We start from the raw sequence: 22,723 nt of genomic DNA, 5'->3' as shown, positions 1-22,723 counted from the left end.
ATTGACTTGTAATAACAGCTGACAGTGAAGTTGCAGCCTTCCTAGCGCCTGAGAGGAAATTGATGGTGTCAGGTTACTTCAGTTGCATAGCATCATTAGGCAGAGTTTCTTCTCTTCTCCTATTTTCAGGCTTTCACAGTGGTGACAGTCTTCAATTCCATGACTTTTGCTTTGAAAGTAACACCGTTTTCAGTAAAGTCCCTCTCAGAAGCCTCAGTGGCTGTTGACAGATTTAAGGTAAGTGGCTCCTTTCCCTGCTCCCGTGTCAGGAGCCCTCCCCACACAACTAACTGCTGGCTGTGTTCAAGGGGCCACACAGGCTGGCCTCACTGGGCTTAAGCTTGGCTTTGGCCTTTTGGCAAGTTGGTAAGAAAAAGGGAGCAGTGGAGGAGACTAAATTGAGGGACGAGACTTGTCACCTTTTTTAATTAATGTGAATTTTTACCTTTTGTGGACGGCCATGACCTGGGCTCCCAGGATTGCAGTTCTCCTTTAGAGCTAGCCCCTTCCACCTGGGCCTGACATGGATGTGTCGCAACTCACTGGGCCTTGAAGTGGCTTAAACTAGAAGACCAGCACTGTGGGGCATCTTCCCCTTGATCTTTGCTACTGTCACTTTGATTGGTTGACATGCTGAATCCTTTTTGATACTTTCTTTTTCCTGCCCTGTGGTTGCTACTCACGATGCAGGGAAAGCAGTTACATGGAAATAGTCATAAAACTAGATCATGTTGAGAAGTGCAGTTAAGTAAGTATCAGCTTCTTTTCTTGCAGGTGGTTAGTTGATCATACCTTGGCTGTGTTCTTTGTTCCTTCAGGATAATACACATACATGATACAAAAGGGAGTATATTTGGGAGGGTGGAGAGAAATAAATATTTGATAGTGGTTAATACTTAACAAAAAAAAGGGATGCCATGTGGGCTGGAATTCCTTGACATTGCCACTGCATAGATTAGCTCCTATGTCCCTGCTTGTCTTTATTGGCCAGTGAGAGGAATACGAAAGCAATTTTGGTGATGTGAAGGCTTGAAGCTCACATGTTTGAGGGATGAATACAATCATCTTGGAGGTTCAGGAGAAAACAAATTGGATTTTCTTCTTAAGAACATGGAAAGTCGGTTCCTGGGATTTGTTTGTATTCTACTTGTTTACAGTTGACCAGGTGACTTTTATTTGGTCAAGAAAGCTAGTCCTGGCTGGGCGTGGTGGCTCACGCCTGTAATCCCAGCTCTTTGGGAGGCTGAGGCAGGTGGCTCACTTGAGCCCAGGAGTTCAAGACCAGCCTGGGCAACACAGCAAGACCCCGTCTCTACAAAAAAATAAAAAAATAGCCAGGTGCAGTGGTGTGTGCCCGTAGTCCTAGCTACCCGGAAGGCTGAGGTGGGAAGATTGCTTGAGCCCAGGAGGTCGAGGCTGCAGTGAATTATGATCATGGCACGGCGCTCCAGCCTAGGCAACAGAGTGAGACTCATCTGTTTTTTTTGTTTTTTTTTTTTTTTTTTTACAAAAAGAGAAGAAAGAAAAAGGAAGGGAGGGAGGGAAGAGAGAGAAGGAAGGAAGGAGAGAAGAGAGAAAGGAAGAAAGCTAGTCTTCGAATGTGCCCCTCCCCCACCCCAACATGGCCACTTCTTAGAAAACCAAGAGCCAGAGTCGTATGAAAAAAATGGCCTAATGGGACTCAGAGCTTTATTTTGCTGAATCCGCAATAACCAGTCGTGGATGAAAGCAAATGTTTGACCATAAGTTCTCCCTGCTGTTCATTTCTATATTCTTGTTAGTGAATGGATTTAGTAGCACTTTGGATAAAGTAAGGGCATGTAGTGTAGGTTGGTCCTTCCCTTGTTTTTCGAGGGCTGTCATCTCCTGCTTATTAGTGAGGACTTGGATTAGCAGGTGGCTTTCACATCATAGGTCCCTCCTCTCTCCAGGAAGCCTCAGAGTTAATAGTAGAAGCAGCACCACCCACAGCTCTATTTGATGCCCCATGAGACTTTAGACCCCTTCTATCCTACTCCTCTTGGTGGTGTCAGTCTCTTTTTTTCCTTGTTAATTGTTTAATTAGATGCTTGGCACAAGATAACAAGTATTTATGGCCAGCCTTGGTGGCTCACACCTGTAATCCCAACACTTTAGGAGGCTGAGGTGGTTGGATCACTTGAGGTCAGGAGTTCAAGACCAGCCTGGCCAACATGGTAAAACCCCGTCTCTACTAAAAATCCAAAAAATTAGCCGGGTATGGTAGTGTGTGCCTGTAGTCCCAGCTACTTGGGAGGCTGAAGCAGGAGAATCGCTTGAACCTGGGAGGTAGGGGTTGCCATGAGCCAAGACCGCGCCACTGCACTCCAGCCTGGGCAACACAGTGAGACTCTGTCTCAGAAAAAAAAAAGATAACAAGTATTTATTACTTAATTCCTCCCCAACTCTAAGCCGGTTCTTTCTTCTTATCTTCAGATGTCTATTAATTAGAATTACATTGACTTTATGAGGGTTGGGGGGCTGTTTTTTAGGTGTAAGGCAACTGTTTATTATGTTTCTGAGTACATTAAAGGAAGTTTGCCTCAATCTTGGGGGACCATTTAAGGCAGCCTTTTGAAAACAACAGAACTGTTCCTGGGATTGTATTTCCCCAAAAGCATCTGCCCTCCCATCATTTTTAGAAGATGGAATATAGAATAACAAGGATTGGACTTGCTTCTTTGATTCATTTTACAGACCTTGAAACTCATTGACGATGTTGCAGAGCCCTGCTTTTCACCCTGTGTCTTGTTTTACATCATTTTCTTTCTTTCTGTTTTAAATTGGAGTTGGAGTTCTGACAGATTTGCAAGTATAGTCTTTTCTCTATTTCACCTACCCTGCAAGTGCATCTTGCAGGACAACTTGTTGCTTCCTGTTGGGTAGTATGCATAAAGAATAGGAAAAGAGATATACAATTTATTTATGTAACCTGTAATTTATTGATCTGATAATCTGTAGAAAGGCAGTGTGAAGCTGCACTGATTGTCACCAGTGGAATAGGGTGGCTTGCTCTAGCAAATACAGACACAGGACACCCAGTGAAATACTGCATGGAATATTCTTATACTGAAAAATTATTATTGTTTTTCTGGAATCTAAATTTAACTGGGGCCGGGCATGGTGGCTCACACCTGTAATCCTAAGCACTTTGGGAGGCTGAACAGGTGGATCTCTTGAGGCCAGGAGTTCGAGACCAGCCTGGCCAACATGGTGAAACCCCGTCTCTACTAAAAATACAAAAATTAGCTGGGCATGGTGGTGGGCACCTGTAATCCCAGCTACTCGGGAGGGCTGAGACAGGAGAATGGCATGAACCTGGGAGGCAGAGGTTGCAGTGAGCCAAGATTGCGCCACTGCACTCCAGCCTGGGTGACAGAGTGAGATCCTGTCTCAAAAAATAAATAAATTAATTAATTAATTTAACTGGGCATCTTATATTTATCTGGCAACCCTGTGAGTAGTCCCCTCTTCTGCTCTCAACAGATTCATTCTGATTTGATTCTTCTAGTGAATGAATAGTGTTTTCATGGTCAGTGTCCTGTGATAAAGTTGAGGCTTATGGTTTATAGGTTTATGTGGTTATAGGTTTATGTTATATCTAAGATTCTGTTGTTCTGACAGGTGCAAATTCAAGTAGATACAAGTTCAAGTATGGGGAGGCCCTTGTCTGCCTCTTAGCACGTCAGGGCAGGGTGATCTGAAGCTGAAACTCTCCTGGTAGAAGGGAGGGTAAGGCTGCGGGGAGTAGGAAGGAAACATGGAGCTGGAGCTGTGAAAACCAGTAGGTACTGGCATGTTTCTTAATAGTTCATTGAGGCCTAAAAGACCTTTGTCCTTTGAATAACTCTTTAGGGGAGAGAAATGATGGAAATTCTGTCGGCATGTGGTTTTACTCTGTGAAGGTGATCAAAATGTTTGGCATGTTACTCTTAGCTTAGTCTCTCAGGAAGGCTTTGAACAAATGAAACCAGCCATTTCAGCAAGCAGGGGCCACACCTAAGGTTACTCGAGAGTGAAGATTATCTCAGAAGTTTAGAATCATGACACTGCGGGGAAGATAGGATCAGGGGTGAATGGGAGATGGGGGCTCAAGGGAGAGCTTAGAAGTTTAGAATCTAAGAGAAAAAGGTTTTATTCTTGGGGAGAGGGATTATGTATGATATTTAATAGCACCTGCAAACTTTAAGATAGCTGGGGGGTTCTCAGTAACTAAGGAGGGTCCTGACCCTAAAAGCTATCTTTTCTCTAAAGATTTTGTAATGTTTAAAATTTTTTTAAATTAAAATAAATGTATTTTAAATCATACTGTGAATCCAACTGGTATAGCATTCTGTAGAGAAGATCACTGGCTTGAGAGGATTGTTAGAAGGTGGCTCACGCCTGTAATCCCAGCACTTTGGGAGGCTGAGGCGGGAGGATCACAAGGTCAGGAGATCGAGGCCATCCTGGCTAACACGGTGAAACCCTGTCTCTACTAAAAATACGAAAAATTAGCTGGGCATGGTGGCGGGTGCCTGTAGTCCCAGCTACTTGGGAGGCTGAGGCAGGAGAATGGCATGAACCCAGCAGGCGGAGCTTGCAGTGAGCCGAGATTACGCCACTGAACTCCAGCCTGGGCAACAGAGCGAGACTCCGTCTCACCAAAAAAAAAAAAAAAAAAAGTGGATTCAAAGTCTTACGGGAAAATCCTGGGCTGTGATTTATTATGATCAGTGTTTTACATCATAATTTCAGAAACATTTCCCTCTTCAAGAATTCATTCTTCAGCTGGGTGCGGTGGCTCACGCCTGTAATCCCAGCACTTTGGGATGCTGAGGCAGGCAGATCACTTGAGCCCAGGAGCTCAAGACCAGCCTGGCCAACATGGCGAAACCCCATCTCTACAAAAAAATACAAAAATTAGCCGGGCATGGTGGCACATGCCTGTAATTTCAGCTACTTGGGAGGCTGAGGCATGAGAATCTCTTGAACCTGGGAGCTGGAGGTTGCAGTGAGTCGAGATCGTGCCACTGTACTCCTGTCTGGGCAACAGATCAAGACTCCGTCTCAAAAAAAAAAAAAATTATTTTTCTTTTAACATAACTCAGGGGTCTCTGGGAATGAGTGGGAGGAAAGTGTCTTGTTCTCTTCCCAAGGGATGTTTCTCAGGGAGATACCCTTCACTTCCATGCAAGCCTGTTCCTTTGGTTGTTTGAACTCTCAAGTTCCAAGGCAAGGCTTTGAAGACATGAGAGTTTCTTGGCAAGATGTTCTCTGCGGTAGATGAAACTTTAGATACTCTTTTCTGACGGTAGCAATGTAAGCCTGCGACAGTCTCTACTCCTAGATACGTGCGGCACTGTGAGTGTGGGAAGTGGGCAGGCTTTGGCATTCTGCAGGAGGGGTCTGGAAGGAAAACACGTAGTGAGCATCTGTACTGGAGGTCAGCATGCCCTTTGCTTTTCCTGCCTGCTTTTTACTACTCCTTAGAACAAGGGGCTACATGCCAGTCAGTTAAATGTCATTAGGTCCGCTTTAGGCTGGCTGAGGGGAAAAGGCAGTTTAGCATGTAATTTGTCATGTGGAATATTGGGTCATTGACAAGGCCCCTGGGCCTCTTGAGGTTGCCCCACACTCCCGTGACCCCTTGATGGGCCTGAGACTGGGCTGCACTAATGAGCTACCTTTTGCCCTTCAGCTTCCTTCCACTGTATAGCCTGATGTGTTTTGCTACGTGAGTGTACGCCCTAGGCTTGTCTCCCTGGTCTTGATCCAGTGTCTCATCTTTGCACCTCTCTCACAACTCCTATCAGAGTTTGTTTCTAATGGAAGAGGTTCACATGATAAAGAACAAACCAGCCAGTCCTCACATCAAGATAGAGATGAAAAATGCCACCTTGGCATGGGACTCCTCCCACTCCAGTATCCAGAACTCGCCCAAGCTGACCCCCAAAATGAAAAAAGACAAGAGGGCTTCCAGGGGCAAGAAAGAGAAGGTGAGGCAGCTGCAACGCACTGAGCATCAGGCGGTGCTGGCAGAGCAGAAAGGCCACCTCCTCCTGGACAGTGACGAGCGGCCCAGTCCCGAAGAGGAAGAAGGCAAGCACATCCACCTGGGCCACCTGCGCTTACAGAGGACGCTGCACAGCATCGACCTGGAGATCCAAGAGGTAAGCGGTCCGCCCCCGCCTCCCCGCCCGCACCCTGCCACCCCATGCTGATCTGCCACCAATAGGCGGCTGCTGCTCCTTTTCACAAAGTGCTTTGTGGCTAGGAGTGATTTTGAACTAAAAAGCAAATTAGACCAGCTCTAACTCTTAAAAAAAACCAACTAAGCATTTAGCCACAGAAATGAATAACAACTAATCTTATGAGGTGATTGTTTTATAAGCAAGGAAGTGAAACATTCAAGAGGATTTTCCAGGATTTTTCCCCAAAGAGGATTCTATTTTAGTTGTAGGTGAGCTGTGACAATTATTTCTGATTGTTAAAACTCCGTGAGGGCCCTTGTGCACTAGGCTGTGCATCATACCTGGCACATGATAGGTATTCTCAGTGCTACTGTGACAACAATTGTGTTGTAATGATTTATTCTTAATATAAGTTAAGGATCGTTAGGGTAGATGATGTCACAGCCCAGGTAGCATAAGATTAGTCTCAGAGGGCCTCCTATAGGGAATGGTGGAACAGAGATGCCAGGTTCAAGGCTTTTAAAATACAGACTATGTATTTCGGAACCAGCATCATATTCACAGGTCTGTGTCATTAGAGGGCCCCAGATGTGTATATATTCATTCATTCAACAGCCATTTTATGAGTATCAAACTCCATGCCAGATGCTGTGATAGGGCTGGGCACAGAGCCACCAAAACCCAAACAGACAAAAATCCCGTCCTTCTTGGAGTTTACATTCTAGCAGGCACAGACGGGTCATGAGCAAATACAATATATTGCCTATCAGATGGTGATAAGGGCTATGACAGAAGGGGACAGAGGCTGGGCATGGTGGCTCATGCCTGTAATCCCAGCACTTTGAGAGGCCAAGGTGGGCAGATCGCTTGACCCCAGGAGTTCAAGACCAGCCTGGCCAACATGTTGAAACCCTGTCTCTACAACAACTAGAAAAATTAGCCAGCTATACGCCTATAGTCCCAGCTACTTGGGAGGCTGAGGCAGGAGAATTGCTTGAGCCCAGGAGGTGTAGGTTACAGTGAGCTGAGATCGCGCTACTGCACTCCAGCCTGGGTGGCAGAGTGAGAGACTCAGTGAGACTCAGAGTAAGTCTCAAAAATAAAAATAAAAAAAAAAAGGTGGGTGAGGAGAGAGTGCGCTGGGGCAGGGAGCAGGTGTGGTTACAACTTGAATAGGCTGCCTGAGGGAATGCCTTATTTAAAAAGTAGTATTTGGGCAAAGATCAAAGGAGATGAGGGAGAGAGCTACCTGGGTATGGGGTGGGTGGGGAAGAACATTCCGGGCCAAAGGAACAGAAACACAGAGGCCGCAAGTGGTGAGTGTGCCTGTTATTGGAGTGGAATGAGCGTGGGAGAGAGTAGTGGATGCCAAGGGCAGAGGTGGTGCCTGCCAGAGCCTCTGGTGAGACTTCGGCTTTACTCCAAGTGGGAAGAGGAGCCTTTGGAGGATTCACAGCAGAATGACATGATCGGACTTATGTATGAAGAGGATCATTCTGGTTGCTGCAGGGGGAGACAAGGAAGCAAGGAGAACAGTCAAGGCTCTGTTACCACAGTAACCGGGAGAAAGATGAGGATGTCTTAGATCAAGGTTGCTGGTGGGAGGTAGTAAGAAATGTTTGTCCATGTAACTGGAAGTAGGGAGGAGGAGGTTTGAATGCAGTGTATATCAAAATCAGCAACTGACCAGAGGCATGGTAAGCCAATCCAGAACTAGACTGAGAAGAGAACAAAAAGCTTCCAGCTCTTGAAAGCTATGAGCAAGAAGGGGAGACAGTCTTTAGTGACACCACTTGAAACTATTAGTGTCATTGAAGGGCATGCAAGTCAGTTTTTTACTTCCGTTAACTCTTTTTTTTTTTTTTTTTTGAGACAGAGTCTGGCTCTGTTGCCCAGGCTAGAGTGCAGTAGCACGATCTCGGCTCACTGCCACCTCCGCCTCCCGGGTTCAAGTGATTCTCCTACCTCAGCCTCCCGAGTAGCTGGGATTACAGGCATGTGCCACTGTGCCTGGCTAATTTTTGTATTTTTAGTAGAGACGGGGTTTCACCATGTTGGCCAGGCTGGTCTCGAACTCCTCACCTCAGGTGGTCCGCCTGCCTGGCCTTTCAAAGTGCGGGGATTATAGGCGTGAGCCACTGCATCTGGCCTTACTTCAGTTAACGCCTAACAGGCTTTTTATTTAGTAACTATTAGCTTGATTATTGAGGCAGCTCTAATACATTGCTAATCAGCTGTATTAGAAAATGATTCCACATGTGCAGCTAAAATGTATTCTTTTGCTTTGTATGTTGACCCTCATTCTGCCCTTCAGAGCCCACAGACACATGGGAGACCTTTAGGCATTTGAAGAGAGATGCCTTAATTCTCCCTGGGCCTTTGCTTTAGGGAAGAGAAGGGGAGGTAATGTTTGCCAAGTGTATTCTGTGCACCAGGCATTTTTCTCATTTTTGATGTCTCATTTAGTCATCATTTAATCTTCAGAATAGCATTTTTCTCATGTAAATCTAACTGGCCTGAGCAGAGCTTGAACCTGTGACTTGACATCCTTGTTGCCACCAGGCAGTAAACCATTCAGTACTCCTGGACCACGTCAAAAACTATTTGTTTTACTATCAGACACTGTACTTAGTTTTACAAGGATACTGCCTTTCCTCAAGGTGCTCAGAGTCCAAAGAAGGAGACAGACACAGTATTAGGTTAAGTCACGGGGCCTGGATGACACAGTCAGCAAGTGCTAGTAAAGTTGGGATTTAGATAAAGACCCATCTGCCTCCAGAATCCATGCTCCGTCCACACTACCACTCTCCCTTCCTTCCTGGGGACACTTGAACCAGCACGGGATTGTAAACAAGTGACCCTTTTGAAGTCATCTGTCCCTTGAAAACTTTCAACACCACTTTGAGAACTCTTTGTCTTGCCTAAGGGTACTCAGTTAATCATAGACTTGGTTTTCTACTTTTTTGTGGGATTGATGGTATAAATATTTCTCAGATTTTTGGAAATGTTTTGCATGCAACAGTGTCCATGGTTTTTATTGAAAATAAATGATGCATACACCCTAGAGAAAAATCATAAAATGATTTTTAAGAGTCCTGCCCTCTCTTCTGGAAAACAACAAAAACAAGTAAATAAAGAATATGGGTGGCCAGGCACGGTGGCTCATGCCTGTAATCCCAGCACTTTGGAAGGCCGAGGCAGGTGGATCACTTGAGGCCAGGAGTTTGAGACCAGCCTGACCAACATGGCGAAACCCTGTCTCTACTAAAAATATAAAAATTAGCTGGGTGTAATGGTGCACGCCTGTAATCCCAGCTACTCGGGAGGCTGAGGCAGGAGAATTGCTTGAACTCGGAAGCAGAAGTTGCAGTGAGCCAAGATCGCACCACTGCACTCCAGCCTGGGTGACAGAGCAAGACTCCATCTCAAAATAATAACAATAATAATAATAAAATGATTTTTGAAAGCCCTGCTCTCGCTTCTAAAAAACAACAAAAACAAGTAAATGAAGAACATGGGTTAGCAGCAGAATAGGAAAGAGGCTGGGCCTAAGAATGATGGTGGGATACTGGAATGTGTGCGGCATGTTTACTTTCCCCAAAGGGCTTCCATTCCTGTTATCTCAGGTGTCTCCACAGAAACCCATGAGATAGGCAGCTAATGAGTGAGAAAAGAGGTAAGTGGCCTGCTGAGTCATCAGGGTGACAGTTCTGTATGGGTAGACTAAAGTTAATGTGTTTTTCCTCAAGTCCTTAGCGATGAGTGGTCAGTAGTCTCTAAATGACCCTCCTCTCTGTGTGCCTTGTCCAGGGTAAACTGGTTGGAATCTGCGGCAGTGTGGGAAGTGGAAAAACTTCTCTCATTTCAGCCATTTTAGGGCAGGTAAGATTTTTGTTATTGTCCTTTTCTGCTGCTTTCTCTGGTTCGCAAGAGTCTCAGGAAAAACTGACAAATTTCCTGGAGAGAGTCAGGAAAGATGGAAACAAATGAACCCTCAGTCTGCATTGTATGCCCCCAATTCCCCCTCAGTTCCCCCCAGTTCTACCCTTTCACAGCCTTCTGCCTGGAAGGAGGCCTGGTAGGCGCCTGATGGATGACTGACTGTTGCCCCAGCTGGAGCCATTTGGTCTCATGCCTTCTTTCATTCAGCATGTATCTATTGAGTGCCACAGGTATGCCCGTGTATTGAAAATGTCAGAGATAAGAGATGAACAGACACCCTGCACTGCAGCGCTGCCAACAGAGTTAACCTGTAAAGAAGCAGGGCGGCCAGCACTCCCAGCCTCTCTGTCAGACAGGACTGTCAGGGTTTGATCTAGAAGCAAAGCCACTCTGTTTTCTGCCTAATCCCTGAAAGAGTCATGCCCTTGGGGGGTTCATGGTTAGTGGGGAGCAAGGCCTTGAGAACACAACAAGCACATCTCCAGGCAGGGAGTGAACAGTACACAGGGCCCAGCACACGGTGGCCAGTGCTGAGAGTGAGGGACAGGATGGGGCCGGAGTCATCCCACTGAGACACACTATCATTGCTGTGTTTTAGAATCAAACAATCCAGAAAAAAAAGAACAAGGTGCCCACATGCTTTTAAATTAGAATTAAATTAACTTGACTTAGATGGTTGAGATGAGTGTAAACTTACGATTGTCTCTACATCCTGATGGATAAGGTCCGCTGAATTGAAATGAAACAGATGGGGAGCAGGGGTGCTTTTGTAGCCCCCAGATTATGGAATACTCTCTTGTCTTGTTTGGCATCAGCTGTCACAGCTGGTGAGTTGTGGTCCTTCTTGAGGGTGGTGGTGCCTGGGGCTGTCTGAGTTCGGATCATGGCAGGCAGCACCCCCACCTTCTGCTTTATGATACTCTACAGTGGTTGGGCCCAGCCACTGGTCTTGTAAAAAGCACCAAACTTCCTAGGTGATTTCTGATGACCAACCAGATTTGGAGGGCCAGTGAGGAGAGACAGAGATGGAGGGAGGTGGAGAAGGAAAGAAAAGGTCAATTCGTAAGTGCTGCTCTGCCATCTAGCAATGTGCTCCTTTTTCCAGGGTTGACTAGGCAGTGGTTAGGTTGAAAACCAAGTCAGGCTTTGCTTCTGGACAAATCCTGACAGCCCTGTCTCTGGCAGGGAAACGAGTTGGGCTGGTCAGCCCTGCTTTAACTGTAGTTTACCTCTGTTGATAGCGCTGCAGCGTGTGGTGTTTGTGCAGCAGCCAGAAGTGCCGGCTTTCCACAGTAGACCCCCTGGGGGCTTCTGAACCCTTTGAAGTGCACATCAGAGTGCTACCAGTTTGTGGTGTACATAGGTGCACCTGTGTGTGTACATGTGGTGTGAGGGTGTTTGAGAAGATCAGCTTATATGAACAAGTACTGCACAGGCTGGTTAGTGAAACTTTGCTTCAAAGCTGTAGCATCCCTAAACCAAGACAAATGTCTAATATCAGTCCCAAACAAAGGAAATCATGGAAGAGGGTAAAATGGATAAGTCAGTTCGTATCAAACCATTGCAACTGAACACGAACTTCAAAGCACATGGTTCATCACTGCTTGTGGGCGGGCAAGGTCCATCATTGGTAAATGGACACTGTGTAAATATTATAAATACTAGGTGATGTCTAACCTGGACTTTTTTTTTCCCTTGGTCCTCATTTCATAGAAGCAACTGATCTAGCCAGCATCCTAGGTAATTGCCTTGGATGAGTTGGCCTGCCCCCATGTTGAGGCAGGGATTAGCTGGAAACCCCTACAGCATCCTCTCCAGGAGAATTCTGCAAGAACCTCTTGCTTGTGCTTCTCCTAATTTAAACAGTTTGCACACAGCAAATGGGCTGCAGAGGGAAGTGTTTGCTCCTTCAAGTTACGGGTTATGCTGGGCTCCCATCACACATAAGCAAGGAGAACTTTGATTTTCTTTGCTGCTTAGCTCTCTTTGGAATTAAAGGTGGAATCTAGATTTGGGTCCAAAAAGCATCCCAGGAAATTACCAGAGCTAGATTCCATTGTGGAAGATGGGGGTTCCGTTGGCATAGGGTGATGGTTTTGAGTTATGATGCCATTGGATGGTGTCTCTTTCCCTAGATGACGCTTCTAGAGGGCAGCATTGCAATCAGTGGAACCTTCGCTTATGTGGCCCAGCAGGCCTGGATCCTCAATGCTACTCTGAGAGACAACATCCTGTTTGGGAAGGAATACGATGAAGAAAGGCAAGGAATGTTTGGCTTCTGTCATGCTTTCCATCTTGGCCGCGTGAGATGCAAGGCAGCCCTAGTCAGCAGTCTCTGCTCCTGCCACGTCACTGACGCTGTCTCTTTGTGTCCTCCAGATACAACTCTGTGCTGAACAGCTGCTGCCTGAGGCCTGACCTGGCCATTCTTCCCAGCAGCGACCTGACAGAGGTACAGGCCTTCCGCCCCTGACCAGGCGTTTAGCAGAGTAGTGGAGCTGGGCCAGAGCTGCTCCTGGGAGTGCATCTGAAATGTTTGGGAGAAGAGTCTTACAGAGAGTTAGGCTGTCATTAGGCCTTTGTGTTAGGAAAGCAGTGTGTCCGTTAGGGCAGGGATGTTAACACTGCTTGTTTTAAGGTTGTAAGTATTTTCTGTGTCTTGGGGATTGTAAACAAAATCCCATTGTTGACTCAGAGTTGATGTTTTTTACTCTATCCAGATATTTTTAAAACTACCAGTAAGCGTGTGCATGTTGAGCTTCTTCCTTGAACTTGATTTTGCCAACCTCCTTAACTCAGATAGTCTGTAGAGAGCCCTTTTCTATTAGAAAGAGCCCCTAGAACAAATCCACATTTCTTTGGGTCTCTGCCCTGCAGCAGTTTCCAGAGGCTTGTCTTTGGAACTAATTTGTGCTCTTCAGTGTTAAAACTTGTCTCCCATGTAATTGCCCTGAAGGTCTCTGGGATTGGCACCTTTATTTAGCTGATTTCAGTTAAATCCCTCAAACCAGATTTGGTGAATGGTTTAATTACTTTAGAGGTCCTTAAATCCATGTCCCCAGATCAGCAGCATCAGCATCAGCATCAGCATCATCTGGGAACTTGTTAGAAACACAAATTCTTAGGCTGTTCTCCAGACCTACTGAATCAGAAACTCTAGGGGTGGAGCGCAAAGGTCTGTTTTAACAAACCATGCAGGTAATTCTGATGCAACTTCCAGTTTGAAAACCTCTGAATTAACTGAATATTTGACAACTGATTTATTCATTTGATCATTTAGTAACATTTATTAGGTGCTTATTATGTGCCAGTGACATGTGCAGGCACTGTTTGGCACTAAGAATATAAAGGAATAAGACAATAATCTGGACGTAAAGAAATGTACTGTTAAGATGATGAGATACCCAAACAAATAGGCACAAAATAATCTGATGAAAAAGAGCCCCATCTCTTTGGGGTACTAGCGGGAAAGAGGTTGGGGGAGATTTCAGAGGAGATGATGCCAGAACTGAGCAGACAAAGTAGAGGCAAGCACATGACATCGTCATGTTTATAATATACACATAATTTCAAATGGCTTAGGTCCCAGGATGTGGAAGGGGGATTGTGCACTAGAGGCTAAGAACTGCTGGGGAACTGGGTGGCAAAGGGTCTGGTTTGTATGCCATGTTTGGATATTCAGGGTTTATCCTTTGGGGCTCTTGAAGAATTTTAAGCAAGGGTGGGAGATGGTCAACTTTGTGTTCTGGAAAGATCTTCCTGCCATGTGGAGAATGGATTGGAGGGGGAGCATCCGGGTAGACTGGCAAGACCAGAGGTAGGATTGATTGGTACCCAGATGGCAGTGGTAGAGGAAGAGGCATCTGGGACAACTCCGCCACTTCCTGGAAGGATCAGCATGGCAGTTCATCTGTGGGGAATTGACAGAAGGAGCTGGTCTGGGTGGGCAAGAAGAGAAGTGACTGGGTGACCCCTACGTGCTGTTCTGGACTTGCACTGGAGGCTTCACCATGCTTCTGGGCTCTTGTAGATTGGAGAGCGAGGAGCCAACCTGAGCGGTGGGCAGCGCCAGAGGATCAGCCTTGCCCGGGCCTTGTATAGTGACAGGAGCATCTACATCCTGGACGACCCCCTCAGTGCCTTAGATGCCCATGTGGGCAACCACATCTTCAATAGTGCTATCCGGAAACATCTCAAGTCCAAGACGGTTCTGTTTGTTACCCACCAGTTACAGGTATGGTTCTTTCTTCCCTCGGCTGCCTACCTGAGTTTGGGAAATCAGAAACAGGGAGGTGGGTTTGCTCCAGGTATCCTTGTGTGATAACTAGAAATTCCTGGAATCAAGGTTTCATTTTCTTAGCAAATTAGCCCCCTGTACCAATAAAGCTCACTGTACCAGTGTAACAGATGGCCATCTAAATCAGAGATCCTTGGAGCATATCAGCTTCTGCATATAGATCAGCAAGTAAAAGGGCTGAGATGAGCGGGCCAAAAATGGAGTTTGGGTATAAGATAGTTTGGAAAGCATTGTGTTAACATCTCTATGCAAGTGGTAACTGTTTTGGGAAAACAAGCTTTTCTCCCTCTGCCATTCCATCATCATAAGCAGCCACTTTGGAGAGCATCTCAAGGATGTTGCCATCTGGCTCACATATGTTGTCACGTTTGGGGGGCAAACCCTCCATTCTGCCAAAGAAAGTCATAATTACGTGTATTTGTGAGTGCGGTGAAAGGGTGTAAATTTAATGCAGGGCTCATGTGGCTCCATCAGCAGATTCACGTGAAAAACTGGAGGAACTCGGCCAGGCGCAGTGGCTCACGCCTGTAATCCCTGCACTTTGGGAGGCTGAGGCTGGCGGATCACCTGAGGTCGGGAGTTCGAGACCAACTGGTGAAACCCCATCTCTACTAAAAATACAAAAATTATCTGGGCGTGGTGGCACGTGCCTGCAATCCCAGCTACTCAGGAGGCCGAGGCAGGAGAATCCCTTGAACCCAGGAGGTGGAGGTTACCGTGAGCCGAGATTGCACCATTGCACTCCGGCCTGGGCAACAAGAGCAAGACTCCGTCACAAAAAAAAAAAAAAAGAAGAAGAAAAAGAAAAACTGGAGGAACTGCTCCTTGTATTGAGGCACAATACACTAAAGTGGGGTTCTCAGTGTTGGACCACTGACGTTTTGGGCCAGATAGTCCATTGTTGTGCAGGGCTGTTTTGTGCACCCCTGGCCTCTAGCCACTAGATACCAGTACAGACGGTCGCTGGCTTACAGCTCAACTTACAGTTTTTTGACTTTATGGTGGTTCCCATACAACCATTCTGTTTTTCACTTTCAGCATAGTATTGAAAAAATTGCATAAGATATTCAACACTTTATTATAAAATAGGCTTTGTGTTAGATGGTTTTGCCCAACTGTAGGCTAATGTAAGGATTCTGAGCATGTTTAAGGTAGGCTAGGCTAAGCTCTGATATTTTCAATTTACACTGGGTTTATCAGGATGTAAGCCCATAGTAAATTGAGGAGCATCTGTGTACCTCTCCCCCGAGTTGTGACAACCAAAAATGTCTCTAGCTGGGCGCGGTGGCTCAGGCCTGTAATCCCAGCACTTTGGGAGGCTGAGAAGGGCGGATTACCTGCACGGCAAAACCCCGTCTCTACTAAAAATACAAAAAAATTAGCCGGGCATGGTGATGCGTGCCTGTAGTCCCAGCTATTTGGGAGACTGAGGCAGGAGAATCGCTTGAACCCAGGAGACAGAGATTGCAGTGAACTGAGATTGTGCCACCGTGCTCTAGCCTGAGCGACAGAGCAAGACTCTGCCTCAAAAAAAAAAAAAATGTCTCCAGATACTGCCAGATGTCTTCTGGGAGGTTAACTCGCCTCCTGTAGAGAACTATGGAACTAATGTATGGGTGTTTGAATGTATTTGCACAAATAGTCAGCATATTGTGTTGTCTCTGCCTTTGCCTTCAGTACCTGGTTGACTGTGATGAAGTGATCTTCATGAAAGAGGGCTGTATTACGGAAAGAGGCACCCATGAGGAACTGATGAATTTAAATGGTGACTATGCTACCATTTTTAATAACCTGTTGCTGGGAGAGACACCGCCAGTTGAGGTAAGATCTGATGGTGTTTGCGTGTGTCCCCTTCCGTCTCTGCAAGGGAAACACAGCCGGAGTGAGTGATGGAGAGATCTCAGCTGAATCCAGTGTCTGTGTCTTATTAGCAGGGGCCCTGTTTTCTGGTGAACAGACTGCTGTGCCTTAGTTCACATACTGATTCTGCTCTAGGAGAGCAGGGTTGTGGGGCTGGTGAGCTGAGGTCTTCTGTCACTGAGAACTTATTAATATGACAATGGCAGGATATGGGCTCAGTGAGGGCAGAGAAGATGTGTGCTGCTGTTCATTCACAGCTTAGTTTCCTAAGCTCCATCCACCTGATTGAAGCATTATGAAGCTCTTTTTTTAAATAAACAAGTGAATAAAGTACCAAGGTAGGGAAATTAAATATTGCATACATTTGAAAGCACTCAGGTCGGGCACTGTGGCTCTTGCCTGTAGTCCCAGCATTTTTGGAGGCTGAGGTGGACAGATTGCTTGCGCCCAGGAATTCGACACCAGCTTGGGCAACATAGAGAGAAACCCTGTCTTTACAAAAAAATACAAAAATTAGCCGGGCATGGTGGCAGGCGCCTGTAATCCCAGCTACTTGGGAGGGTAAGGCAGGAGAATCGCTTGAACCCAGGAGGCAGAGGTTGCAGTGAGCTAAGATTGCACCACTGCACTCCAACAGAGTGCAGTGACAGAGCGCGATTCCATCTAAGAAAAAAAAAAAAGACATAAGAGAAACTTGGAAAGGAGAGCATTAAGTAGTTTCTGTTGTCTCAAGTAGAACCCTGATAGCTGTTTATTGAGTCCCTGTGTGCCCTGTTATAGGCTGTTCTCAGGGGTAGGGGCTGTGCAGGTTGTAACCAGGTGAGAGACGTCATCTCTGTCCTTGAGGGACTCACAGTGTTCTAGGGAAGACCAATGCTTTTATGCTCTTACAAGCACTTAAAAATGTGGCTTAAAACACCACATCACATGTATAGCACTAATGGAGTCCTAAGGGCGAATAGGAGGGTGAGCTTTCCAGGGAGTGTATGTTGCCTCATGAAGAATGGAAGACTTGAATCTATCTGAATGCGGACAACTGTGACTGCGATTGGGACAAGGGGAGGGGCATTCCAAGTGGAGGAACGAGTGTGGACAAAAGTAGAGAAATGGGAAATTGCAGTGTGGTGTAAGGAATGGTGTGAAGTCCAGTGTGGCTTGAGAGTAGGGGCCGTGGACACCAGTGAGATCGAAGAGGAGCTTGCAGGATTAGGGCAGGGCCAGAATATGGAGGTCCTACAGAACCAGGTGGAAAACTTATGTTTATCCTGTGGTAGCAGTGGGAAATGATCAGATCTATGGATTTGATTTAGTGATGTGGTAGGCTCAGAGAGAGGAGGAATGGAAATGACCCCATGCCTAATACTTTGGACAACTTGGAATGGACAAGAACAGAATAAAGGTTACTGAGTTTGGAGTTTAGTGATTGGGGAGAGCAAACGTCAGTGGACTAAATTTTAAATCTTAAAAATTTAAGGAGATGAGGAAGTACAAGAAATGAGTATAGGTGACCCTTTTAAGAAGTTGGATGTATCTTTTTTCAGTAATAGCAGTTTAATTGATGATTCCCTAATATGTATCCTGTGGACATTCATCTGGATGGCTAACATGACTGGAGACTTTTTTTTTTTTTTTAATATTATTAGATCAATTCAAAAAAGGAAACCAGTGGTTCACAGAAGAAGTCACAAGACAAGGGTCCTAAAACAGGATCAGTAAAGAAGGAGAAAGCAGTAAAGCCAGAGGAAGGTAATGGCCTTTTTTGAAATTTTTAGATTTGTCATCAAAGTTTATCAGAAATTACTTGTGTAGTAAGTAATTCATGATGTTTGATAGCAGTGTGTGTACAATATAAATACTTGGTCTTACATTTCTGGAAAACAAAGTTCTTATATAATACTGGGAGACCACGAGGCACCTTCTGTTTGCTTAAACAGACCAGGGCAGTAAGAGTCACCTTCAGACCCATGCCTTCTCCTGTGCAGGGTGGGGTCAGGTTTAGGTAATTAGAACTGAATCATCCTGAGTAAGGAAAAATCGAATGGTGGGTACAGGTACACCCTTCCATCCAGTGATTCGCCTCTGCTCATGAAAAGTCCCAACCAAATCAGAGGTGTTCTGGCTCTAAGAATACCTGTGTCCTCAGAAGCACCCGTGTTAGGACAGTAGACTCGTCACCTTGTCCTGACAATATAGCACCAGGACTATGAGTAAGAGTGACAGAGAGGGGTTTTTCCTACTTGGGTTTTCCTGTCCAGAGCCCTTGATCCTGTTTCTTAAGCCCTTTATGTTATCAACAGTAACAAATCTTGAGAGTTAAGGGAAGATATTTGCAATAATGTGGGCATTTTCACCTTTGAATTTTAAGTTGCATGTCAATTTAAATACACACAAACACTGTGTGTGTGTGTGTACTGTATAGATGTAGACATGTGTGGTCTTGTTTTAATCTCTTTGTTGCTTCACCTCCTTACCTCACCCTTTTGAATCCAGGGACTTTCTTGGGTTTGCCATTGCTTTGGAGACAGAGCCTGTTTCTACTTCCTTATCCTTAAAACTGCAGGAGGTCAGGCACAGGTGGCTTACACCTGTAGTCCCAGTACTTTGGGAGGCTGAGGTGGGAAGATCGCTCGGGCCCAGGAGTTCAGGACCAGCCTGAGCAACATGGCAAGCCCCGCTTCTCTCCAAAAAATATAAAAATTAGCCAAGCATGGTGGCGCATACCTGTAGTCCCAGCTACTTGGGAGGCCAAGGTGAGCCACTGCACTCCAGCCTGGGGGACCAAGTGAGATACTGACCAAAAAAAAAAAAAAAAAAAAAGAAAGAAAGAAACTGCAGGAGATATTTGGTATTGGGAGTTGATCATCCTGACTTACTGCGTCTTTTATTTCTTTTTTTAAAAGGTATGGGATTTTGAATTCAGGTGTGGTTTATGATACCTTATTGACACACCCCAAAAAACAAACAGCACAGAAGGCTGAGACATTTGTTACTTCTTACCACAGGCAGTAAAAAATCAGAATATCATTAGCAAACATGTTCTTCTGTGCATAGTCACTAACCTGGCTACTCACAACTCTTAAAGTGCTCAAGGCATGAGGGAGGCTTATTCCGAGATTTGTAAACATTATTTGTGTAAAGAGGGAAAAGCCGGGTACTATGCTTAGTACCTGGGTGAGAGGATCATTAGTAACCTAGACCTCAGCGTCATGCGATATACACATGGATCTGCATGTAACATGTAATATACACAGAGATCTGCATGTAACAGATGTGATGTACACATGGATAAGCATGTAACAGGTGTGATGTACACACGGATCTGCATGTAACCGATGTGATATACACACGGATCTGCATGTAACCGATGTGATTTACACACGGATCTGCATGTAACCGATGTGATATACACTTGGAGCTGCATATAACAGATGTGATATACACATGGATCTGCATGTAACCAGTGTGATTTACACATGGATCTGCATGTAACCGATGTGGTATACACACGGATCTGCATGTAACAGATGTAATATACACACGGATCTGCATGTAACCAATGTGATTTACACATGGATCTGCATGTAACCGATGTGATATATACACGGATCTGCATGTAACTGATGTGATATACACACGGATCTGCATGTAACAGATGTGATGTACACATGGATAAGCATGTAACAGATGTGATATACACATGGAGCTGCATGTAACCGGTGTGATATACACATGGATCTGAATGTAACAGATGTAATATACACACGGATCTGCATGTAACTGATGAGATTTACACATGGATCTGCATGTAACCGATGTGATATATACACAGATCTGCATGTAACCGATGTGGTTTACACACGGATCTGCATGTAACCGATGTGATATACACACAGATCTGCATGTAACCGATGTGATATACACACGGATCTGCATGTAACCGATGTGATATACACACGGATCTGCATGTAACAGATGTGATATACACACGGATCTGCATGTAACCGACGTGATATACACACGGATCTGCATGTAACTGATGTGATATACACACGGATCTGCATGAAACCGACGTGATGTACACACGGATCTGCATGTAACAGATGTGATATACACACGGATCTGCATGTAACCGATGTGATATACACACGGATCTGCATGTAACAGATGTAATATACACACAGATCTGCATGTAACCGATGTGATTTACACATGGATCTGCATGTAACCGATGTGATTTACACACGGATCTGCATGTAACTGATGTGATATATACATGGATCTGCATGTAACCGATGTGATTTACACACGGATCTGCATGTAACAGATCTGCAGATGTACTCCCTGAATCTAAAATAAAAGTTCAAAAACAAAACAGGGAAAAGCTTCCTATATAGCTGTTTCTCTTGCAAATGAAAAATTAAATTCTGTGCCCTGCAACTAACTGAATAAATTCTCCTCTAGGCCAAGGGTACCCAATGGAACCTTAAAATCTATTCAGACCATGAAGGGAAGACAATGTTGGACGCGCCTTATTATACTCCCCTGCCTTTAGAGTTCAGGCACACAACTGACGAGTATTAACATTTATACAGAGATCCTAAGACTGACAGAACAGTCTCTTTGTAGCTGTAAGATACCTAATTCCAACCTCACTCTATTAAAATAATAGAGCATCACGGGAGAGATAGCAGGGCTCTGGAAGAAATGCATATTTTGAAATGTCTCTGCAAAGCTGTCTGTTGAAGGGGAACTTATGCATTAAGGAGAGAATCTCCTTCCTTTACTAGGTCTCTCCAGAGGGTCCGACACCTTTGATAGGAGACATTCACATCTATTCTCTCTGAAATCTGCTACTGGGAGGCTTCATCTACATGACAAGAACCTTGGCGTCCACACCCTGTCCTCCACCACTCCCCCACCACTCAAGCTAATTTCAACTCTTCAGGCAGAGCTTAACCCTTTCAACCAATTGCCAATCAGAAAATCTTTGAATTCACCTTTCACCTGTAAGCTGCACCTCCCTGCCCCACGTTGCCCCACCTTTCCGGATCAAACCAGTGATTACCCCACTTATATTGATTGATGTCCCATGTCTCCCTAAAACATAAAACCAAGCTGTAATCCAACTGCCTTGGGCCTGTTTTCAGGACCTCCCGAGGCTGCATCACTGGTCATGATCCTTAACCTTGGCAAAATTAACTCCTAAATTGATTGAGACCCGTCTCAAGGTACTTTCTGGTTTACATTCTGTATTCTCATATTAGTGTCAAGAATCTGAGTGCACCAGGGAAATCCTCAGGAATATATTTGAACCTTTTCTCTCCTCCAGCAGCCAGCCAGTTACTATGTCCTACTGAATTTACCTCCCGAAACTCCATCCCACCATCACAACCCCAGTTCAGGCCTTTATCATCTCTTACCTACAGTGTTACAGCTGCCTCGTTTTAAACCTGTCTTCCACATGGTCAGCTGCGAGATCTAGTTAAAAACATGAGACCAGCTGGGTGTGGTGGCTCATGCCTGTAATCCCAGCACTTTGGGAGGCTGAAGCGGGCAGATCACCTGAGGTCAGGAGTTCGAGACCAGCCTGGCCAACATGGTGAAACCTCGTCTCTACTAAAAATACAAAAATTAGCCAGGCGTGGTGGCGGGCACCTGTAATCCCAGCTACTTGGGAGGCTGAGGCAGGAGAATTGCTTGAACCCGGGAAGGCAGAGGTTGCAGTGAGCCGAGATCACGCCACTGCACTCCAGGCTGGGCGACAGAGTGAGACTCTATCTCAAAAAAAAAAAACAAAACAAAACAAAACAAAAAAAAACACACAAAACATGAGACCAACCAACTTTCCTGCGTGGAGTCTTTCAGTAACCTTCCATTTTCAAATCTTTTTCCTGATAGGGCCCATATAGAAAAGGCTATTTGTGTGGAACACAGGAGGCATGAAAGAGGCTGCTCGCTCCCAGAGGCAGCTGGTGTGGCAATATCAGCCATTCCAGGTCCATCCTAGCCCAATGGAAGTCAGACACACCTGTCACCCTTTCTGTTGAGAAGTTCTTTGTGGGGTGAAAATTCAAAGCCTTTCTTCTGTGACCACAGCCTGCTTAGTCGGCCTCATCTCCTGCCACTCTTTTAAGTGCACATCTGTTCCAGCTGTGCCGAATCACTGTGGTGGTGTGTTTTGCTACCCGTGTGCCTGTGCTCATGTTGTTGTCTCTGCCTGCTGTCTCTCCTTTCCCCACCCGGTCATCTGTGGCTTACCTTTTGAGAAGCAATACAGAAAGTCTCACCTGAAACGTGCCTGCCAGCCACCCCACACCTAAGCCAAATAGGTCAGGTATACCTCCCAGGGGTTCCCATGCTGCCCTGCGTATAGCTCTATCATCACATTGAGCACATTTTACTATAATTATGTGATTATTGATCTGCCTGTCCT

The 22,723-nt window shown here is 45.5% G+C and overlaps 1 protein-coding gene across 5 annotated transcripts in view; it reads left to right on the top strand.

Annotated features, from left to right (window-relative positions):
* ABCC5 (ATP binding cassette subfamily C member 5) overlaps positions 1-22,723 on the top strand; it is a 96,574-nt gene that overhangs the window by 39,736 nt on the left and 34,115 nt on the right. For all 5 annotated transcript variants that reach the window (XM_054479999.2, XM_054480000.2, XM_054480001.2 and 2 more), the window contains 8 exons: positions 130-237; positions 5,814-6,170; positions 10,002-10,073; positions 12,269-12,393; positions 12,513-12,585; positions 14,164-14,367; positions 16,108-16,251; positions 17,934-18,036. In XM_054479999.2, coding sequence (XP_054335974.1) covers positions 130-237; positions 5,814-6,170; positions 10,002-10,073; positions 12,269-12,393; positions 12,513-12,585; positions 14,164-14,367; positions 16,108-16,251; positions 17,934-18,036 — 1,186 coding nt within the window. The remainder of the gene's footprint in view (positions 1-129; positions 238-5,813; positions 6,171-10,001; positions 10,074-12,268; positions 12,394-12,512; positions 12,586-14,163; positions 14,368-16,107; positions 16,252-17,933; positions 18,037-22,723) is intronic.

The sequence above is a fragment of the Pongo pygmaeus genome, chromosome 2 (assembly GCF_028885625.2).
Source record: "Pongo pygmaeus isolate AG05252 chromosome 2, NHGRI_mPonPyg2-v2.0_pri, whole genome shotgun sequence".
NCBI lineage: Eukaryota > Metazoa > Chordata > Mammalia > Primates > Hominidae > Pongo > Pongo pygmaeus.
Note: the sequence above shows the minus strand (reverse complement) of the source record. Positions and strands in the feature narration are given on the sequence as shown.